This window comes from Myotis daubentonii, chromosome 8 (genome assembly GCF_963259705.1).
Source record: "Myotis daubentonii chromosome 8, mMyoDau2.1, whole genome shotgun sequence".
In the NCBI taxonomy this organism is placed as follows: domain Eukaryota; kingdom Metazoa; phylum Chordata; class Mammalia; order Chiroptera; family Vespertilionidae; genus Myotis; species Myotis daubentonii.
The window spans coordinates 59,512,911-59,532,742 of NC_081847.1; the positions used below are offsets into that span (position 1 = coordinate 59,512,911).

A 19,832-nucleotide genomic window follows, 5' to 3' on the forward strand; every position below is an offset into this window, starting at 1 on the left:
AATAAAGTAAAAGAATCTTCCCTGTGCCATAATGTGTTCCAAATGGGAGTTATTAGAGGTGAAGCCAGAAGGCAGAGGGTGAGGCAAGATGGTCTTGAGAAGCAGGTAAATGAGCCCTAGATGTGAAGTCACACATGCATGTTATTGCTATCCAATGGGAAAAATTACAGGTTCAAAATTTCAGGTGAGTAAAACAAATCACAGTGAGATTATACAACTCTTCATGGGCTTTTTAAATTTTTTTAAAATATATTTTATTGATTTTTTACAGAGAGGAAGGGAGAGGGATAGAGAGTTAGAAACATCGATGAGAGAGAAACATCGATCAGCTGCCTCCTGCACACCCCCTACTGGGGATGTGCCCACAACCAAGGTACATGCCCCTGACCGGAATCAAACCCAGGACCCCTCAGTCCGCAGGCCTACGCTCTATCCACTGAGCCAAACCGGTCAGGGCTCTTCATGGGCTTGTTAATAGTAATCTCATTTTACCTAAACTGGCCAATTTTCATTTTTTAAAAACCAAGCTTCCCTTGCAAATGACAGAAAATAATCTAACTATTAATAATGAGGTGCTATAGTTTGAACCATATTTGTAATTTTAACTGTTTAGATCTATAAAAATGGAATTTCCTCTGATTCAATTCCATCTCAATGAACACAAGAATCTACTAAGAGATGGTTACATAAAAACCAAAAATCAAAATGGTGAAAACAAACAAACAAACAAACAAACAAACACCCTTAATCTAGTCACCAAATCTAAGTCAGCTTGGTAACACTGCATATGTTTTTAGTGGTTCCTATAAAACCTCAAACAAAACAAAACAAAACAAATACAATGAGTTCTACCATTTACAAATCACCGTTGGTGTAAAGATGTGTAAAGCCATGATCTCAAAGGGACCAGAGATTATGGGTAAATATTTTTCTACAGAATGGAAAATTATTACTTGGGTTACTATCTTTAATTTTCAACCAAGCAAACTGCCCTATAAGGATGCAAGGGAGTGAAGAAATAAAATGCACTGACCACTGAGAGACCTAAGGCTAGTTTTCCTCTTTTACTCAGTGCTAACTAATGCTAAAACTTCCAATAGTAGGTTGGACTTTGTGGGATCAGATAACCAAGCACTTTTGGTGTTATTGAAAATGTCTTTAAAATAATAAAACTGTAGACCAAGAATAACAAAGTTTCTTTAACAACCTCCAAGAAATATATTCTTTTTTTTTTCTATTTCATTTCAATCTTCCTTTTACTACCACTGAGTCTTTCTGGACACCTGCTTTCACGTAGTGTTTTTCCAGTTGTCTCCCCCACCGCCCCCATTACTTGGATATGGGCGATAGTGAGAATTACAGAAAACCCAGGAGAGAATTGTGAGGATTCTGCTGCTGATCACTGATTCTACATTCAAAGTTAACATCAGGCAGGAGTAGCCTCATTTTCCAATCAACAAAGAAGGACCTCTCTACTGAGATCAGTGACAAATAGGGAGATTGTGCAAGACAAAGAGGAAATACATTAAAATTTCTGGCACTCTTTGCTGGATTATTAGAGCAATTTAAATAACAAACAAACAACAAAAAAAGAAAACCATCAACTAATGTGGTGGATGGGGGTTTTAAAACGGCAGCAAGGAAACCTCACAGTAACCAAAGTCACTAGCAGAATTGCTCAGCACTGTCACACATTTCACATACAGTAGTTTAGTTGATTCTGTATAATTTAAATTGTTCTAAAACAAGAGGAAGAAAAGCCTCAGCCAGGGAAAGAAAAACCTCACTGGGCAAAGATTGAAATAATCTTGAACAAAATTTTGAAAAACAGTTGTACCTGCATTGAAAAATAATCCTGGGTTCATGCTTTATGAATGATACTTCAGTGATCTTTGGTGGAGTCTTATTTAACCAGTAGCCACCCCCCCCTCGTCCCCCCCCCCCAAGCCCCTCAACCATCCAGAAATTTTAATTTTGCAACAGAACAGTAAGCATTCAGGATTCTTGTCATGGAAAACGAATGATCACATTTCAATCACTAGCCACATAATGTCCTCTGATAGCACCTGGCACCTTAGATCATCTGTGTCAGTTAAAGATTTTACAAAACCCCTGTGGGGACACAGATTTGTGGGTGTCCGAAATATCAGCCTGTTTTCTTACCATCTTCACATACATTAGTTTGTTAGCTCTTTCAGTCTTACTAGCTATTATTTAGAGAAGAAATAAAATAACAAAACGATCCTCCTTCCCCCTCCACCCCAAACCACCCAAACCAGCAACATACTATCACCAAATACAAAGTAATAAAAGAGCTGTACCCAAACCTGGTCAGTCCTTCCATTTCTTGAAACTTGCACACAAACTGAAGAAACCCACTCAGCCTTAAAGAGGTCGATCATTTTGTTCTCCTAAAATTTCATCTCTGTGAGTGCTTTCTTTCTCGGGTCTGTCTTGCTCTCTCTCTCCCTCTCTGTGTCTCTCTCTACTTCTACCGGAGAGTGTTTTCTTTCTCTTTTCCTGTTTCTGCTGCTGAATGAACGCAAAATACATGATTTGAAGGGATTCTGGTTTTTAGGCTAACAGTTGGAAATCTAAAATCTTGCTCTTCTGAATGGCTTTAAATACCAGTCACTCAACATATAACGTTTACATAAAGACGCATATACAGAACCAAGAATCTTGCTTTTTTAAAGCAAAAACAAAACCACAACAAAAGCTCCTTTTACTCCTTTCATCCCCTTCCTATTTTATTTACTTAACTATTAGCACTTACCCTGAGATGTGCCATAAATGCTCTATTCCAAATGTATAAAAGCCAACCACATCTCAACTGAGAATTAAACAGTTTTAATGTCTTCAAATCCATGTCCCTGATCCAAAGCCTGATACAGACAGTCACTGGCAGTGGTACAATAATTCTACACAGCAGACATCTGATTCTTGACATTTAAAAATAACAATATTGGGGGGGGGGGGAAAGAGCCCTTTTTTTAAAAAAAACTACAAACAGCTTGTGAGTGAGCACATTATCACCAATTGATTGTATTAACTGGAACTGGCAATGATTTCAAGCTAAAATATTTCATTTCAAAATCAATGTCACACAGAGGCCAAATACCTACAGACCTCTCATTTTCTATATAATTACAGCAATGGCCTATGTTAAATTAATTCTAAGTGATAATTGGACAAAGAGAGAATCAGAACTGTGCTAGTATTTAGATGCTATTATTGGTGACTATTAATTTAATCTTTGTTCATTCTTGAATCAAATTAGGAACCTTTCAGTCATTCTGTTGCTTGTCTAAGATGGATCACATTCCATAAACATGCAGGCACACATATCAGGTCAAAAATTCCCCAACACATTTATTTCTATTTCTGAAGCACATTAGAGACTCAGACTGATATCAAGTCTTAGCTCTTCTACTTACTACCTTTGCATTCCTGGGCAATTGATTTAATCTTTTGTGCCTCAGTTTTGTTGTCTGTAAGCTGGAGTAAACAGTAATACTTTACAAAGTTGATTTAGGTACTAAATGAGATACTGTATGATTTCTAGCACATAAAAAGTATTTGATATATGCTACTTCCTCTGTTGTATATTTGGAAGGGGGTTGGGATCGGGTATAGTAAAAGGAAAGAATTCAGGTTTTGTAGGCAGACATCAGTTTTGACCCGCCATGATGCTATGGACTAGCTGTGTGCCCTTGGGCAAGTTACTTAACCTAATTTACTAAATCTCAGTTTCTTCAACTGTAAAATACCTTTTGGTTTTAAAGAGCAAATTAGATAACATTGGGAGAACATTCACTTTTGGTAGGTATTTATTGAGAGCTCCAGGCTCTGGAAAATTGCTTTAATTAGTACTCTGCATATGTAACTTAGGAGTTTAAAGATGTAGACTGAGATCACAGGCCTTTAGATCAAGTGTCTCACTTTATAGCAGAAGAAGGAGACCCAGAAGAGCTGAAATAATGGTTCCAAGCAGCATCAATATCACTAGTTCATGGTAAGTAGGGACTAGAACACAGACCCTCTTATTTAAAGCTCAATGCCTTGTCCACTAAACCCTGTGATGTTGAAATTGAACACATTGGAAATCCAATTTCAGGACTAGGTGGTAATTAAAACAATACAACTAGAAAAACACAAAACAAAAATCTTCTCTTTCTTGAATTCCCCAAATTTGCTTCTAAGGATGAGCTTACAAATGAAATTATTCCATAGGAGCTGGCAGGAGCTGGCTACATCCATCTTTCTGAGAGGAGCTCGCACAGGACAGCAGATTCTCCTTTTCCTCTAAAGCAAGACAGGAGCTGGAGAGAACGTTCAGTTCTCAGGCGCTGCCCATTCTCCTGCCTCCCCTTGTGAATGGCCAGCTCCTTCACTTTTTTTTAGAGGAACTCTTCGACATCAGCACAATGGGTGAGAAGAACACACTGTTCTACATTTAGTTTACTCACTAACCTACTACTTCATCATATTTCAGTTTGAAAGCCTTGTACAGACTAGGAGCTCAATAAATATCAACATTTGTTAAAGAAGGTATAATTCGCCCTAGCTGGTTTGGCTCAGTGGATAGAGCGTCAGCCTGCGGACTGAAGGGTCCCAGGTTTGATTCCGGCCAAGGGCACATACCCGGGTTGGGGGCTTGATCCCCAGTGTGGGGCATGTAGGAGGCAGCCAATCAATGATTCTCTCTCATCATTGATGTTTCTTTCTCTCTCTCCCTCTCCCTTTCTCTCTGAAATCAATAAAAATATATTTTTACAAAAGAAGGTATAACTCTACTCTCAGTTATATTTAAAGGCTTGAACTAGCTCGGGTTAGGGTTAATTATTGCCTATTAAATGTTTTCAATATTTTGATAATTTCAGAATTAAAAATAAAGGTGCCTTGTGTATCAAAGTCAGATTAGTGATTACTCTGAGGAGGAAGGGAGAGAAGTGGGATTGAGGAAGGAACATGTAAAATCCATTGCAATTAATGTTTTATTTCTATAGCTGAGTGATGTATAAATGGATGTGTATTTTACTTTTTTATACCTTTTTGTAAGCCTCAAGTATGTCATTTAAAAATTGGCTTAAAATAAGGTCAATAATTTGAATATAGAATTTCCAAATCTTTAGATAGATCCACTAATATGCCTGTGCTAAATCCCATACGTAAATCTTCAAGCTTTCATTCTCATTTTACTAAAGAACATAAATAATATGTTTACTTTAAAGATTTTTCTTTCTCCTTGCTTGCCATTTTCATGCCCTTGATTCAGGGTTGTGCTGGGTATATAGGAAAGAGCTATGTTGCATCACATAGATCTAAGTCTAAATCTCAGTTCTATAATTTACTGGCCACATATCTTTAAATCATTTAATATTTCTAAGCTTTGGTTTCCTCTCTTGTAAAAACAGAGTATTATTATATCTAGCTCTCAAAATTATTATGAGGATTAATATGGAAATGTTTGCTACAGCATCTGGTACGTAGTAAGTTTTCAATTAATATTGGTTTCTTTCTTTCTTTCTTTCTTTCTTTCTTTCTTTCTTTCTTTCTTTCTTTCTTTCTTTCTTTCTTTCTTTCTTCCCCTCTCTCTCTCATTGTCTCTCTCTCTCTCTCTCTCTTTCTCCTTCCACTTTTCACCACTACTTGAGCTTTTTACTTCACAATGGTATAAAAAGAAAAAAGAATTTAAGGTAGGAAGAACATGGGTAATAATGCAACACAATGGAAGCATTTTGTTACTAACAAAGGCTAGCTCCAGATGCATGTAGAGTATCCTTCTTTAACCTGATATTTCTTATCTAATCTCATCACTATTTATTAAAGTCCAGTTTTTTAAAAAAATTATTCTATTTTTGCTGCCAGTCACAGAAACTTTATAGAAAAAATATCCTATTCTAGGGCTTCTATCTTATTATCTATTCTTTCTTCAAGACAGATAGTCTAATCAAAGTATTTTATTCTCAGTGATGGATGAGATTTATGTGCTTAAGGCAGTTCAAAAGTTTTCTGATATAATTCCTATAATGGTCATTTCCATAGATAAAGAGGCCTGGGTTCTAGTCCTACCAGAGCCACACACTAACAGTATACCACTAAGTCTTTACCTTTCTTTGAGTCTAGTTTTTTTATATGCTAAATGAAGAGGTTGGATTAAATGATCCCTTTAACTCTAACTTAGGCAATGCACCATGTAATTGTGTAGTGTTTGTGAAAATGTGAAAACTATCCACATGTTGGTGGCTTCTTCTGAAATCTGGGGAAGGGCTCTGGCACTGTCCTTGTCCACTGACTGCCAGCCTGGAATATTCTCAGGGTTTGTAGATGCACGTCCAAAGGAGCCAGTTTTGTCAGGAAGAGGGCAAGATGATACACTTCTCAGTGGAAGACTTTTTCTTGCATTTCTTCTTAAGATTAGAGTGAGAAATGATTATAGTACAGTAAGAACTTTTTAAAGAGATGGGGATAGTCGGAGAAAGAGGAAAAAAGACACTGTAACAAGGAAGGATATGAGGGTCATTGTTATGAAGGGTTGTGTCGTAGGAAAAATGACAACACCAGAGGAAGGTGGTAGGGAAGGGAAATACTCTTCCCCTATTCTTTTTATCCAGGTGAAATCTAGTTTAAGTGACTGGAGGGCAGCGGGAAAACATGAGGAGGTTGTGGCAGAGGAGGAGCAGCCTGTGGTGGGTCTGTACGTGTGTGGGATTTACACGCTGACACTAATTGCATTTTATTGTGTGGATGCTTCCCCTTGTCCTCCTCCTCTCTGCTGTCCTACTCTCTGCAGCTGTGCTTGTCAGGTCCCCTAACTGGCTCCAGCTCCACCTTCCCAGTGCTCAGGGCATTACCCCCATTCCCTGTGCTCTGGGCAGCGGGGGCTCAGGTGGGAGTGTGGTTAGTGTTGGTATTGGTGTGACAGTTACAATGGTAAGACAGATCAATTCCCCCAAACTAATAACTCCAAGCAGAATTTTACAACTAAAAATAAAACAAAAACCAGAAAAGAACAACTCTAGATAGATATAATTAAACTCTTTCCAAAATTCCAAAGGTCATTGTTGACTTTTGTAAAAAGGTGGATTTATTTTAACATTCTGTGTAGACTTCCCTTTCCTCCCCTCTCTATCCCATGATCCTTCAGACAAAAGAACACAAAACATTAATAACTCCTTGCCTCTATGCGGGTGTGCTTTTCAAAGCACTTTGATGTCTAGTAACTCAAGATACCTAGATGAAGATGGTAGCAGGTTTATTTCCTGATAGGAGCACTTAGCCAGAGAAATGTTAAACAAATTTTTTTTTTTCATGCAGACTATTCATAGGAGAGCCAATACTAGACCCAGGAGAAGACACCACACAATTAGCAGGTATAATTTCTGAACATCCACCACCCGACAGAAATGGTACCTGAAGGTACTGGCAGGAACGTTCTTGCTGACACGTCTCAGACTTCACCATGGCCTGGTCCACGTTCACCGAGGCCTTCTGGTAGACCTCCCGGGCGCGGCTCACCGTCAGCGTGGACGACCAGGCGCTCTTCTTCAGGAGCGGCGCGTCCAGGTTGACGGGCAGGTGGGCACAGGTGGAGCACTTGACGTCGTTGTTACTCCGGGAGGCCTTGACCGCCTGCTCACTGATGGTGTTGTAGGTCTCCATGAAGTACTGTGAGGCCGAGCGGTCAGGGCACCTGCCCATAGTCATCACGCCCGACGGAGAGTGGTAGATGCACATGTCGCTGTCCAGGTTGTCGTCGGAGCTCCACCAGCCCGGGGAGGTGTTGGGGGAGGTGTTGGGCCGGGCCTTGGGCTCCGGGCGCCTCTCCTTGCTCTTGCTGCGCTTGCCATACCTCACGGTCTGTGTTTCGTCGGGGCTGGCTTTGCCCCCGTTGACGCTGCCTTTGGATGGTCCCTCCAAGGAGTGCGACTTGGTGAAGAGCTTCTGGACCGAGTGGACCAGGTGGCGGATGCGGCCCGGGCTGTCGCTGCGGTGCTCCAGGGCTGTGCGCTTGTACTGCAGCGTGTGGTACCCATCCCGGCTGAGCGGCAGCTGCCTCTCAAACTGGTCCAGGAGGTTCGGGGGGATGCGATTGGCCTTGGTGGCCAGGGTGCGGGGCACGAGGGCGCACTCGTCCTTCAGCTCCTGCTGCGAGTTGTAGTGCCTGCGCGGGAAGGTGCTGCTGGCCAGCGGGTCGCTGAAGGGGCCCACGCACTCGGCCTGGAAGGAGTTGCGCTGCGTGTAGTAAGGGTGGTCAGCCGGGTGGTGCTCCACTGGGCTCAGCAGGTATGGCTTGCGGTCCGAGTGGTGTGAGTCACAGGCGGAATCGCAGGTGACTCCGTGGTGATGGCTGCGGCTGCCGGATAACCCTTTCATTGCTGATGGGGCGCAACCGCGGGGGTCATGGACACCCCGTGGTCAGGTTCCAGACCCGTCTCCCGCCAAGACCTGGGGGATGAACAGGAGGGGGAAATGGTTAACAGGTCCTTTGGTAAATAGATATTGCTTTGTCTTGCGGTGCTGTCTGCTACTGTGTTTGTTTTCTGGCAGAAGAACTCATCAATGTCTCTGAAAGCAGTTGCACTGCATCGTTGGAGAAACCCCATCGCCTCTGTAGGGTGGGAAAGACAACTCCAACCAGATATGGTGAGACTGTAGGGGTGAAAGCTAGAAAACCTGGAACAGGAAACTATAGAAATGCTGAAGTGTTTTAAAATTATTTGGAAAGAGGACCCCTTTTCCCCTTCCTTGCTTCTCTGGCTTTATCCTTAACTATATGTGAATGGGAAATCTAACTCTCCGAAGGCTCATTTGCTCTGGGAAGCCTTTGCTGATTCCCCTTTGCAGACAGGACTAATTCCCCTCTGTGCTTCCCCACCAGTTACTCTCTCAGCGCCGGTGGAATTGTCTCTGGCTTTCCTGGGTAGCTTCAGTTCCTTGCAGACCTGCCTACCTTTTAGGCACCTTTACATCCCTCTCCCTAGCACCAGGCCAGCCATGTAGACACATAGAGTAAGCATTCCATAAATGCGAATAAAAAGAAAGGAATAAATAAAGGAGTATACTGGCACCTTATAACTTGAGGATATAGCTTTCTATCTTCCGTCACATGCTTTCCCATTAGAATTCTGTAGTAACAATGACACCACACAGGCACCCCTCCCCCACCATGGTAATCAGAGTTGATAAAAATAACAGTCTGGCAAATAAACCAGAGCTGTAGAGACAATCTGCCCCTACATTTCTGTCATCAGAGGGTCAACAAACCTAGAGCAGTTGAAGATGGACTAAGCTTGAATAACATGGCACCTGTTCTTCCTGGCTTAAAGGTTTCTGGCTAAATGTTCACAGACGATGGCAAGATGGCCAAAGGGGAGGTCCTTGAAATGTTCCCAAGGACATGAAACACCTGGGCTAAGGGTCAGCTCAGCCTCTGTGAGAAGCCACTCCTGCAGATCCACTGTGGGAGCTCATTCACTCTGAGCCCAGGCCTTCCCCTGGTGTAACAGGGGCTGCTGTTGCCCCAGGCAGAGGATTTTCTGACTCTAACAGAGCGTGTTCTCCAGTCACTGACCAAGTTTCTATTGACAGCCCGAGTTTTACCCATCCAGCACCCCAAAAAGTGCTTGGCTGATGGTGGGAACTCAGTAAAATATTTATTCAATAAATTAACGTATTAGCGCAAAATCTCCCAGAGTGGTCTGTACTGTGATTCAAGTCACATCTATTGAATGGAAAGATAATTGTGTGACAAGGGATGGGCCATGCCAAGGAAGGAAGGGACCATCTTACAAACATTCCAGGTACCAGTGGTTTTCAGAGTGAGGCAAGAGAGAGACAGGTGAATGGTCTTTGTGCCACCCCCCAACTCTTCACAACACATCAAAGACTATCCCACCTCTGTAAGTTCCAATTGCCTTAGAGTAAAAGTTTGAAGAATTTGCCTGGCCTCCTGACTATATAGAGGACAATCTATTTGAAGGAGAGAAAGAAATTGACATCTGAAGAGGAGAAAAGGAAATCAGAACTCACTAGAGGCCTGATGCACAAAATTTGTGCAAGAGTAGGCCTTCCTTCCCCCAGCTGCCGGCACCAGCTTCCCTCTGGCACCCAGGACCCGGGCTTTCCTCCAGCCCTGGCTTTATCCGGAAGGACGTTCGGTTTAATTAGCATATTACCCCTTTATTATTATAGATTAATAATAATCCTTCCTGTGGATTAGGAAGAACCTGTAAATCAAAACTTGCCCATTGAGGAGAGACTCATGAAAAAGGAAACTTAAGCATAAAATACCTTGGAACTGCTTTGTATTAAGTTATGACTCCAAGAATAGGTGTGAAAAAAGGGATATCAGAAGGTTAAATACACGTTTTTAGCAAAACTGTGGCACAAACTAATTTAGATGAAAAAATCCATTGTATGAGGAAGTCTATATGAAACAGGTCCTGTTGCGGACATTTTTGCCTTTTAAATACGGATTTAAAAATAAAAAAAGCAAAAATAACAATCTAGTAGGATCATACTCACATAATTAGTCTTAAGATTACACATGAAAAAGGAAAATGAAGACTGAGAGAAGGAGGAGCACCTCCACCTGCAAGGTGAGGTCTTACTCTTAAACTCCCTTTCCAGCACATTTCTTCCTGCCAATTCTCCCCCTCCCCTTCCTAATTAATGTTTGTAAGTGGCATCCATGGCCCTCATTTGCTCCAGCCTGTGGTGTAACTGGGTATCTCTCCTGTGCAGGGCCCAGTGTTTGCTGCTGCAGACCAGGGCATGCCCACTGCAGTCCCTACAGGCCAAAGGGCTTGTGAGGTGCTCAGAGACATGATCTCATCAGGAAAAAAAATACGAAAAGCAATTCTTATTATCTTCTGCATTCTTGGGTAAGGAAGCTGCTATTAGATTTAGATTTTAAGTGGCTGTAGAGATTTCTGAAAATAGAAAGGGAAATTGCCTTTCATACTTTCCCCTTTGAGTGTGGGTGGGGACTGTAGGTAAATATGCCTTCATAACGGTTTCTATGATGATCCTCTCTCTTTTTTAGTGTGTCTACCATGACTTTAAAATTATGTTTTGTTGTTCTCCTAAGTTTAATTTTACTATCAGACAACATGTCCTGATTTGGGGATTGGAAAATTTGTTGAGTATATTGGATATCCTGAGATGAGTTCTGAGGTTTAGAGGGAGAGATGAAGCATCAATGATGAGAGAGAAACATCCATCAGACACCTCCTGCACATCCCACACTGGGGAGCAAGCCCTGACTGGGAATCCCACCCTGACTTCCTGGCTCATAGGCTGAAGCTCCACCATGGAGCCAGGCCAACCAGGCAAGATGTGCCTGGTTTTAACGGACTTCCCACACCTGTACAGATGATGACCAAAGCAAGAATCCAGCAAGGTAAAGGAAATTCTCAAGGTAGATAATTTATTAGACCAAGAAAAAAACAAACAGACCACATATTAGAAGATGCTGACAGTGGAAAAACAGTGTTGCAAAGCTGGCAAGTCCTTATTTCATTTTGATTTCTGTGCATGTCTTTATTTAGAGCTGCTGTTCTTGATTTTTCTTTATATGCAGAGAGAAGAGCCATGTGGAGGGCTCCACTCTCTCACTCAATGAGTGCCGGGAGCCAGTCCATCCTTGCTGTTTCAAGGGACCTGGCATATATGGCATACTCTTCTTAATATGTTTGCTCACCTTCTTGGCACTATGTGTTTTAACCAAGGTCACCTCTCTGCGAAAGGTTGTTTCCCCAGGTAGGGATTTTCCCCTGAAGTTAGGGAGGGAATAAAACCCCTTAACTAAGTGCCAGGCGGGTAATTAATCACTTTAACTACGAACAATCATGCTTAAGCTACATAATCTTTACTCCCTGGAATGGAGATAAGAAACGCCCTAACCTTTGGAATAGAGATTGATAGGATTGGAATCAACTGGTATAAATACAGATGTAACAAGACAACAGGACACAGAACCTAGACACAGAACCTACACAGAACCTACACAGAACCTAGAGACAGAAGAACTTCACTGGAGAGAACATGGCAAAAGATCATGGACAGAAACAACCTTTCTTGGAGAGGTGACCTTGGTTAAAACACATAGCACCAAGAAGGTGAGCAAACATATTAAGAACAGTATGCCATATACGCCAGGTCCCTTGAAACAGCAAGGATGGACCGGCTCCCGGCAAATGAGGACTGACAGCCAGGCTATCATGACTAGCTGCAGAAAGAACAATGTGGGGAACCCCACCAGGAGAACAGGGTTCTGGTTTGGGGGGGGCATCAGGAGGAAGAAATCTCCGTAAATCTTTTCAGGGTCAGGAGGCTTCTTGGGTTTCCCTCCGTGAGACATGCCCAGGCCAGGTTATAATAGTCAACTAAAGAGAAAGAAAGCATTCCCTTATTGAAGAGTATAAAGTAATCCCAGAATAATGACTTTGTTTCCCAGTCTCCCTAGATGTGCATAGGTGACTAATTCCAACTAATGAAATATAATTGGAAATGGCATGTGCAATTTCTGGAAAGTGTCTCTAGCATGAAGGGCATACCCTTGATATCCCGTTCCCTGGCTGGAATGCAGACCTGAGGGCTGGCTGAGCAGTGAGCGATCTGGTACATGAGGCAGAAGTAGTAGTAGTTGGAGCAGCACAGGGTAAAGCACCTGGCCACAGTGGAGGATCAGTTCATCCCTGGATGCGTACCTCTGCTTCTTGTTTATGTGGGAGGAAACAGACCTTTATCTTTGTCTCTGCCACTGGCATTTTGTTTTCTGACATTTCATCTGGACCTATTCCCATGTAAGATGGGGAGTGAGGACCAAATCCTGGAGAGCCTTTGTTAGTATCCCGGAACGCAGGACCTCACTTTGCATGCGGAGGCACTCCATGAGAGTGATTGAAACCAGACAGTGATATGGCCATACCTCTATAAATATTTTTTTTGGCTGTAGCTAGAGCCTAGATTTAGGTGTGGGGAGAGGTCAAGAAGATCTAAAGAAGCGGTTACTTCTTGCTTGGGCAGTTCATGGGAGAAGACCAGAAGGGACGATGGCCAGCTGGGACTGTGCCTGTCTCAGGCTACTTGCTCATACATGTGTGTTGCTACCACAGTTTAAACACACGAAACTTTTTCCAGAAGAAAATTCTATGTAACATGGATGCAGATTTTATTAGCAATTTTTCCTCTATTAATAATAAATCTCCATTCTATAAAGATTGAGAATGAAGAATCATATGAATGTATAGGCTTATGATTTTAAATAAAAATAATTTAAAAATAAGGGAATGGTTCTAATTAATATATTACTAAAACACAAAGCCATGCCACTTTAAGGTAAAAAATAAACAGAAAACTTAACAGAGGTGAGAGTGTAGGTTGACACTGGCCAAAGGCCCACTTTTCAGATATTTTCTGACCTTCTGAATTTGTAGCTGCAATGGATAGCTGAATGCCATTTTCTTTCACTTTTCCAAGCTTTCCTACTTGAAGGTTTACAGGTGTTGTATACTTAAAGTCATGTAAGTAACATTAGAGCACCTTTGAATAAGCACAGTGTGAAATACACTGGTTATATTGCTCGAAGTACAATAGTAAGCCATTTTCTATACGTGGAATGTATTCTGGCTTCTCTTTAATATTAATTACGATCATAATCATCTGCAGTTAGATTTTGTTTGTGCATACCTCCTTCAATCAATCTGAGTCAGCTCCTGTAAATAAATGCCTTTGGAGCATTTCCCTTTCAAAAGATACGGTATTGTACACCCCCCCTCCCCCCCCCCCACACACAAATAACCAACAAAAACCCCCAACAACATCCAAAACCTCCTCCAATTTGGTCACAGTAGGTAGTAGAATTACAATTGCCTTTGTTTTCATATAAAAGCTTTAAAAGAGTGGTTTCATTTCTGTTTTTTAGCATAAAAAGGTGAAAGATGGTGTTCTTTGAGAAATGGTTAGTAAGTCATGAGTATTGATGTATACCTATTGCTGGTTGAGTAAAATATCATAAGACGTAGGAGGGAATTTTTATGTGGAGATAAATGAGGCAGTACATTTTAAAACCTCATGATATTGTTTTGAATTGACACAAGTGGAAAGGTGACTGTCCTGACTCTATGTGACCTTGGAGATGTGCTCCCCATGGAATCGTTCTCCTTTCGATTTCTAGGAGAGTGTCTGATTATCTCAGCTATGCCCACAGATGGATTCCTAGGAGTTGCTAAGAGAATGTGGTCACCTAGACCAGACATGGCAAATAGCTCTTAAGGGGGGCGCCGTGAGCATGTGGATACTCTTTCTAATGGGGGTAAAACAGATGTCTGCAGAATTTTCACACAGAAGAGCAAGAAGGTTTCTACTCATGGGTGCATGTAGGCACTGGTGATAGTTTTGAAAGAGGGAATGTAAATTCCCTCAATGTCTACTAAAAAAAAAAAAAAGTTAGTTTAGAAAAACATACAAGTCATTGACTAATCTAGGAGAAACAGGAATAAAGGAATCTATATATATAAAAGTCAAGGGACCGGAACGCCAGACGACCGGAATGACCAGTTGCTATGATGCCCACTGTGGCCGGCCAACCAGCCCGATCAGGGGGCAAACCCCGATCGGCCCCCCCACTCTGATCAGGGGTGGGGCCATCTGGCCAACCTCTTGCAGCCCCTCCCCCAGCTGGCCATGGCCCCTCCCCCTAGCCGTCCCTGCCCACGATCGGCCCTCCCAATTGGGGGCAGGGCCAGCTAGCCAACCACTCATGGCTCCTCCCTCCCACTGGCCTGGCCTTATTGGACCCCTGGGGGGGAAGCCAGCTGGACCCCACCCATGCACAAATTCATGCACTGGGCCTCTAGTGAGGATATAATAAAACTAATGAGATATAAAGATAGCCATGATAGAAAATGAAAAATGCAAACACAATGGCAATCAAAACAACACAACAATACAACTTGAAAAAAATAAGCTAAAATATCCTCTAATGAAAGCGGAGTTATTTTTGTCTATATCTCTCATAACTAGCTGAATAGTCTTGTGAACATGTTCTGGCACATTCTGGACAACTTACTTCACAGCCAGACTATATAGTTGGTTTTTATGTTTTTTGTTTTACCTGAATTAAATGTTTTCCTCCCATAAATTCCCTTCTTTTTAAAATTTGTATTATTTTTTAAAATAAAATTTAAGGAGTGTCTTACTGATTATTAGTTATGTTTAGTTCAAGTAACTAAAAGAGTCAATTATTGGTCTCCTGTGGTTGTTGGCAAGTCCAGGTTCTTTATTTTTAAAATTTTTTATTGGATTTATTGGATAACATTGGTTAATAAAAGTATGTCGGTTTAAGGTGTACCATTCTATAATACATCATCTGTATATTGTATTGTGTGTTCACTACCCAAAGTCAAGCCTCCTTCCATAACCATTTCTTCCTCCTTACCCTCTTCTACCACTTCCCACCCCTTTCCCTCTGGTAATCACCAAACTGTTGTCTATGTCTATGAGTTGTTGTTGTTAGTTTTTTCCTTCGCCTTTTGAAAAAGAGTAAATTCCCTTCTTTTAAATGCTGCTGTTTTTCTTACCAAATTTGCTATACAAATTTACTTTACTGAGTGCCTATAGTGCGTCCCTATTGTGGTAGCTGTTCAGCTGACACCTGCTTTGGGGAATTGTTTCCCCTAACCACAACATCTGCTGACAACATCCTGGCTAGGAACACTGAAGCCAATCACCACATCCTCTGAGCTGATTGAACTAGATTTGAAGACCCAACTCAGGGGCATCCACACAGAGGCTTAGCTGAGCTAATCAGATGCTGGCTCCTGGAAACTTAAATGGAAATGTCCCTGGAGTCACTGAACCCTTGATGTTCTTATCTACAAGGTCAAGTAAAGGAAAGGGTCAGTGTTGGCACCATGAGAAGCCAGAGTTATTTGAAAATGTGGGGCAGCAGAAGCAGGGCCCTGCAGAGGAGTGTGTGTAATGGAGGAGAGAAGCAAACATGCAGAGGGAAGCAGATCCAGTCTCCATGTCGCCCCAGGGAAAGAAACAGAGGGAAGCTGCCCAACAATCTTTTAGGTCTAGTCAGGCCCAGCTTCCTGTCCAGAGCTGAGAACCTGTAGTTGTCTGTGGCAGAACCACTGTAGGCCCACAAACGCGTACTCATCCAAGGGGCCCTCCTGCCCAGCTGGGGCAATTTGCCAAAGTGCTCTATGTCCCCCAGAGGCCAAAAGTGAGTCCATCTCTGAAGCAGCCCCATCAGAATTTGCTAAGGCGTCTGTATATAGTTCTTTTCCAGGTTAAGAATTTATTGCTTCAACAAACTACTCAAACTGATTCAGATTTTACATTCCCTCTTTCAAAACTATTACCGTAGTTTTCAAAACTACTACTACATGCACCCATGACAGAGAAGTGGTCAGATAGCACACAGGGGGTGAGAGAAAGGGCAGTCCTGCAGCCAGTCATTTGTTAAAAAAAATTTTAAATATGTTTTTTATTTATTTCAGAGAGGAAGGGAGAGGGAGAGAGAGATAGAAACATCATGATAAGAGAGAATCATTGATCGGCTGCCTCCTGCACACCCCACACTGGGGATCAATCCACAACCCGGGCATATACCCTGACTGGGAATCAAACCATGACACTCCTGGTTCATAGGTCGATGCTCAACCACTGAGCCATGCCAGTTGGGCAGCCAGCCATTTTCAATGCCCTGTGGAGTGTTTTTCCATTGGTGAGTTCGTCCTTACCTGGCCATGGCAATGGTTGCTGTTGATGGGAATTAGATTTGCAATTCCTCAAGCACCACTCCTTTCTTCTGCTTCCATCTTCACATAATTTCTAAAGGTTCTATTTTTCACTCTTTACCTAAATAGCTTTGTTAATATTAGAACCAGTCTCTCATTCCCCACTAGACTTCTATATCTAATCTTAAATTTTAAACAAACAAATCCTTCACCACTAAACTTTCTGCTATGATAGAGAGGAAAACATAATGACATTCATTGTCCTTAGGTTAAAGTCATTTAGTTTTGATAGATAAAGCCATTTAGTTTTGATAGTCTAGAGGATAGCAGTCAATATAGTCTTTAAATGTACTGGATATGAAGTCAAAGCAAATCAATACATATGAACTTATGTCAACATTTGTTTATTAAATAACTATTGTTTACATGCACTGAGTACTGTAAAGAGAATTACAGATTCTTAATATCCCACCCTCAACTTCCTATATCTCAAATTTTCTCATTCCCTTACTCCTACGTCCACTGCTCTCAAGTAGCTCTCATGATACTTTCTTCCATTCTCTGGCTCCTAAACTCCTCCCTCTTCTTCAGTTCCATTAGCCCATTTGGTCTTCCTTCCTTCCCTTGGCGGCCTAGGAGACACATCACACCAAACATTCTTTGTTATCACCCTCAGCTCCCTGCTCTGTGATCCTTCTGCCTCATCTTTTCTGGACTATGTCAAACCAAGGACAGATGCCAACATCTTTCTATCCTTCCACATTTTGGGGGGGGGTGCTGAGTGTCACTGGGAATGAGACTGGTGCAATGACAAATTCCCTGTGTCCAATCTCAGCTTTATTCCCAGAGCTGATTAGGAATAATGTCATGGATCTCCTGCTTCTGTTCACGCTATTCCAAGTTCTGGCTCCACTCATTATTTCGCATCTGGACTTGGTTGGAAAAACAAAGACCAATAAATACTATGTGAATAAAAAAGGCATGGTCCCTCTGCCTCTAGTAACCATAATAATTACAAAATCTTTGAGCATCTATATGCCAGGCACATGTTGACCACTTCAAACAATGTATGGTAGGGACTATTCTCTGGATAAGAAAACAGACTACTAAAGATTAAATAACTTGTCTGAAATCATGCAGTTAGTAAATTTTGAACCTGGCATGCTCTTAACCACTAAGCCTTAATGACTTTGTTTCACCACTTCTAACACACACACACACACACACACACACACACACACACACACACACACTCGGCAGTGTTTTCCACAGTGCTAACAGTATGGTTTGTAATGTGAGCTTTGCTATCTGTGCCATTTTTAGCTTTAAATTCTTCCCAGACTCCCCATACATTTATGATATAATCTAAACCTTTGAATATGACCCAGAGCAGAGATCTTCATGTTCTGCTCCCCATCTTCAAGAGAGCCTTGTCTCCTGTCACCCTACCCCTTACACCAGCAATACTGGCCTCTGTATTCTTCCCCATATGCCATGTTGTTTGTGCTTCCTGCTCTCTCAAATACTGACTTCTGTTCACTGAGCAAATTCTTATTTCTCCCGCAAGAGGAGGTACAAATATAGCCTCCTTTTAAAATTTCCCTGTGCTAAAAGAAACATGGAAATGAGAGGCTTCACCTAATTTACAAACTAGTTGAAGAAAAAACCCACATAAATGAGAAACAATCAGAAAATAATACATCAACATCTAATCAAGCAAGCACTAGATTTTGTGGTATATCTTTGTATACCCCAAGTAAAAAGCCTTTGCAAAAACAGTTCTAAAAGGTGCAAAAGTTAAGGAGTGAAAGACATCTTAATTTAGGAGGATTAGAGAGTGTAGGAAGCACATTCTTCACAGATGAAGTTCTTGTGGCAATGTGCAGTGCCTGTTCTAGTGCAAGTATTCCATCTCTCCTTGGGCTTTTTTTTAATGCTACTCTGCTTTCATCTTTGATGATACTATCCAAATGGAAGTCAGATCATCTGAGAGCTACAAACCTGACTTCATTATTAAGGTTCCTTTCACTCAACTTCTCTTTCATATTAAACCACTGGCCTGTCGAAGGGAATTATAAGAAACAGGTATTCATGTTTGCATGGCTGTTATTGTTGCATGTTATCTATTCCACAAAGAGTGTCTTGTGAATGAGGCATCATGGGGGATATCCCCCTCTAGTCTTAATATTAGCAAGGCTGTGTGTTTAACGACTGCCATTTAATCTTGCCAGTTCTGTAACTCTTGTAAAGTGAATACATTTCACTTATGCTTTGAATACCAGGAAGTTTATTGGCAAATTTATGACAAAACAGTAATGGTTTCATTATTTTTCCACTTTTATTCTACTTTCATTATCTTTACTTTGGCAATATACTCTATCCCTTTTCATCCTATATAATAAAAGCATAGTAGGCAAATTGTCCCCTTGACCAGGAGTTCGTCTGGGAGTTTGACCAAGGGGTGGGGCAGGAGGCCCCGGCCAGTGGCAGTGGCAGGAGGCAGCCAGGGAAAGAGAGGCAGTACCTGGCAGTACCTGGCTGGCAGCTGGAGGCCGCTAGGGAGCCTACTAGTGCATGAATTTTGTGCACTGGGCCTCTAGTATCTATATAATCTAGTAAAGCAATTGTGAAAAAGTTGGAGTGGGGGTGGCAAATCTATATCTATCTAGTATCTCTTTATTTATTTATTTATTTATTTATTTATTTTTTATTGCTTAAAGTATTACAAAGGGTATTACATATGTGTCTTCCCCCCCCCCCCCTGCTCTTGACTATCCCCTGGCCTCCCCCACCCCCCAGCGTCCCATGTCCATTGGTTATGCATATATGCATGCATACAAGTCCTTTGGTTGATCTCTTATACCCCTCCCTCCTGCCCCCCAACTTTCTCCGGCCTTCCCGCTGCATTTTGACAATCTGTTTGAGGCAGCTCTGCCTCTGTATCTATTACTGTTCAAAAGTTTATAATGGTCTCTATTATCCATGAATGAGTGAGATCATGTGGTATTTTTCCTTCATTGACTGGCTTATTTCACTTAGCATAATGCTCTCCAGTTCCATCCATGCTGTTGCAAA

General features: G+C 41.7%; 1 protein-coding gene across 5 annotated transcripts in view; it reads right to left on the reverse strand.

The window, feature by feature from the left end:
• The window catches only part of DLGAP1 (DLG associated protein 1), a 629,180-nt gene that overhangs the window by 233,821 nt on the left and 375,527 nt on the right, over window positions 1-19,832 (reverse strand). For 3 of the 5 annotated variants that reach the window (XM_059706573.1, XM_059706574.1, XM_059706572.1), the window contains exon 4: window positions 7,417-8,451. In XM_059706573.1, coding sequence (XP_059562556.1) covers window positions 7,417-8,379 — 963 coding nt within the window. In that variant the 5' untranslated portion in view covers window positions 8,380-8,451. Of the gene's footprint in view, window positions 1-2,321; window positions 2,453-7,416; window positions 8,452-19,832 lie in introns of those variants that run through there. The other 2 variants (XM_059706576.1, XM_059706575.1) reach the window with 1 other exon arrangement.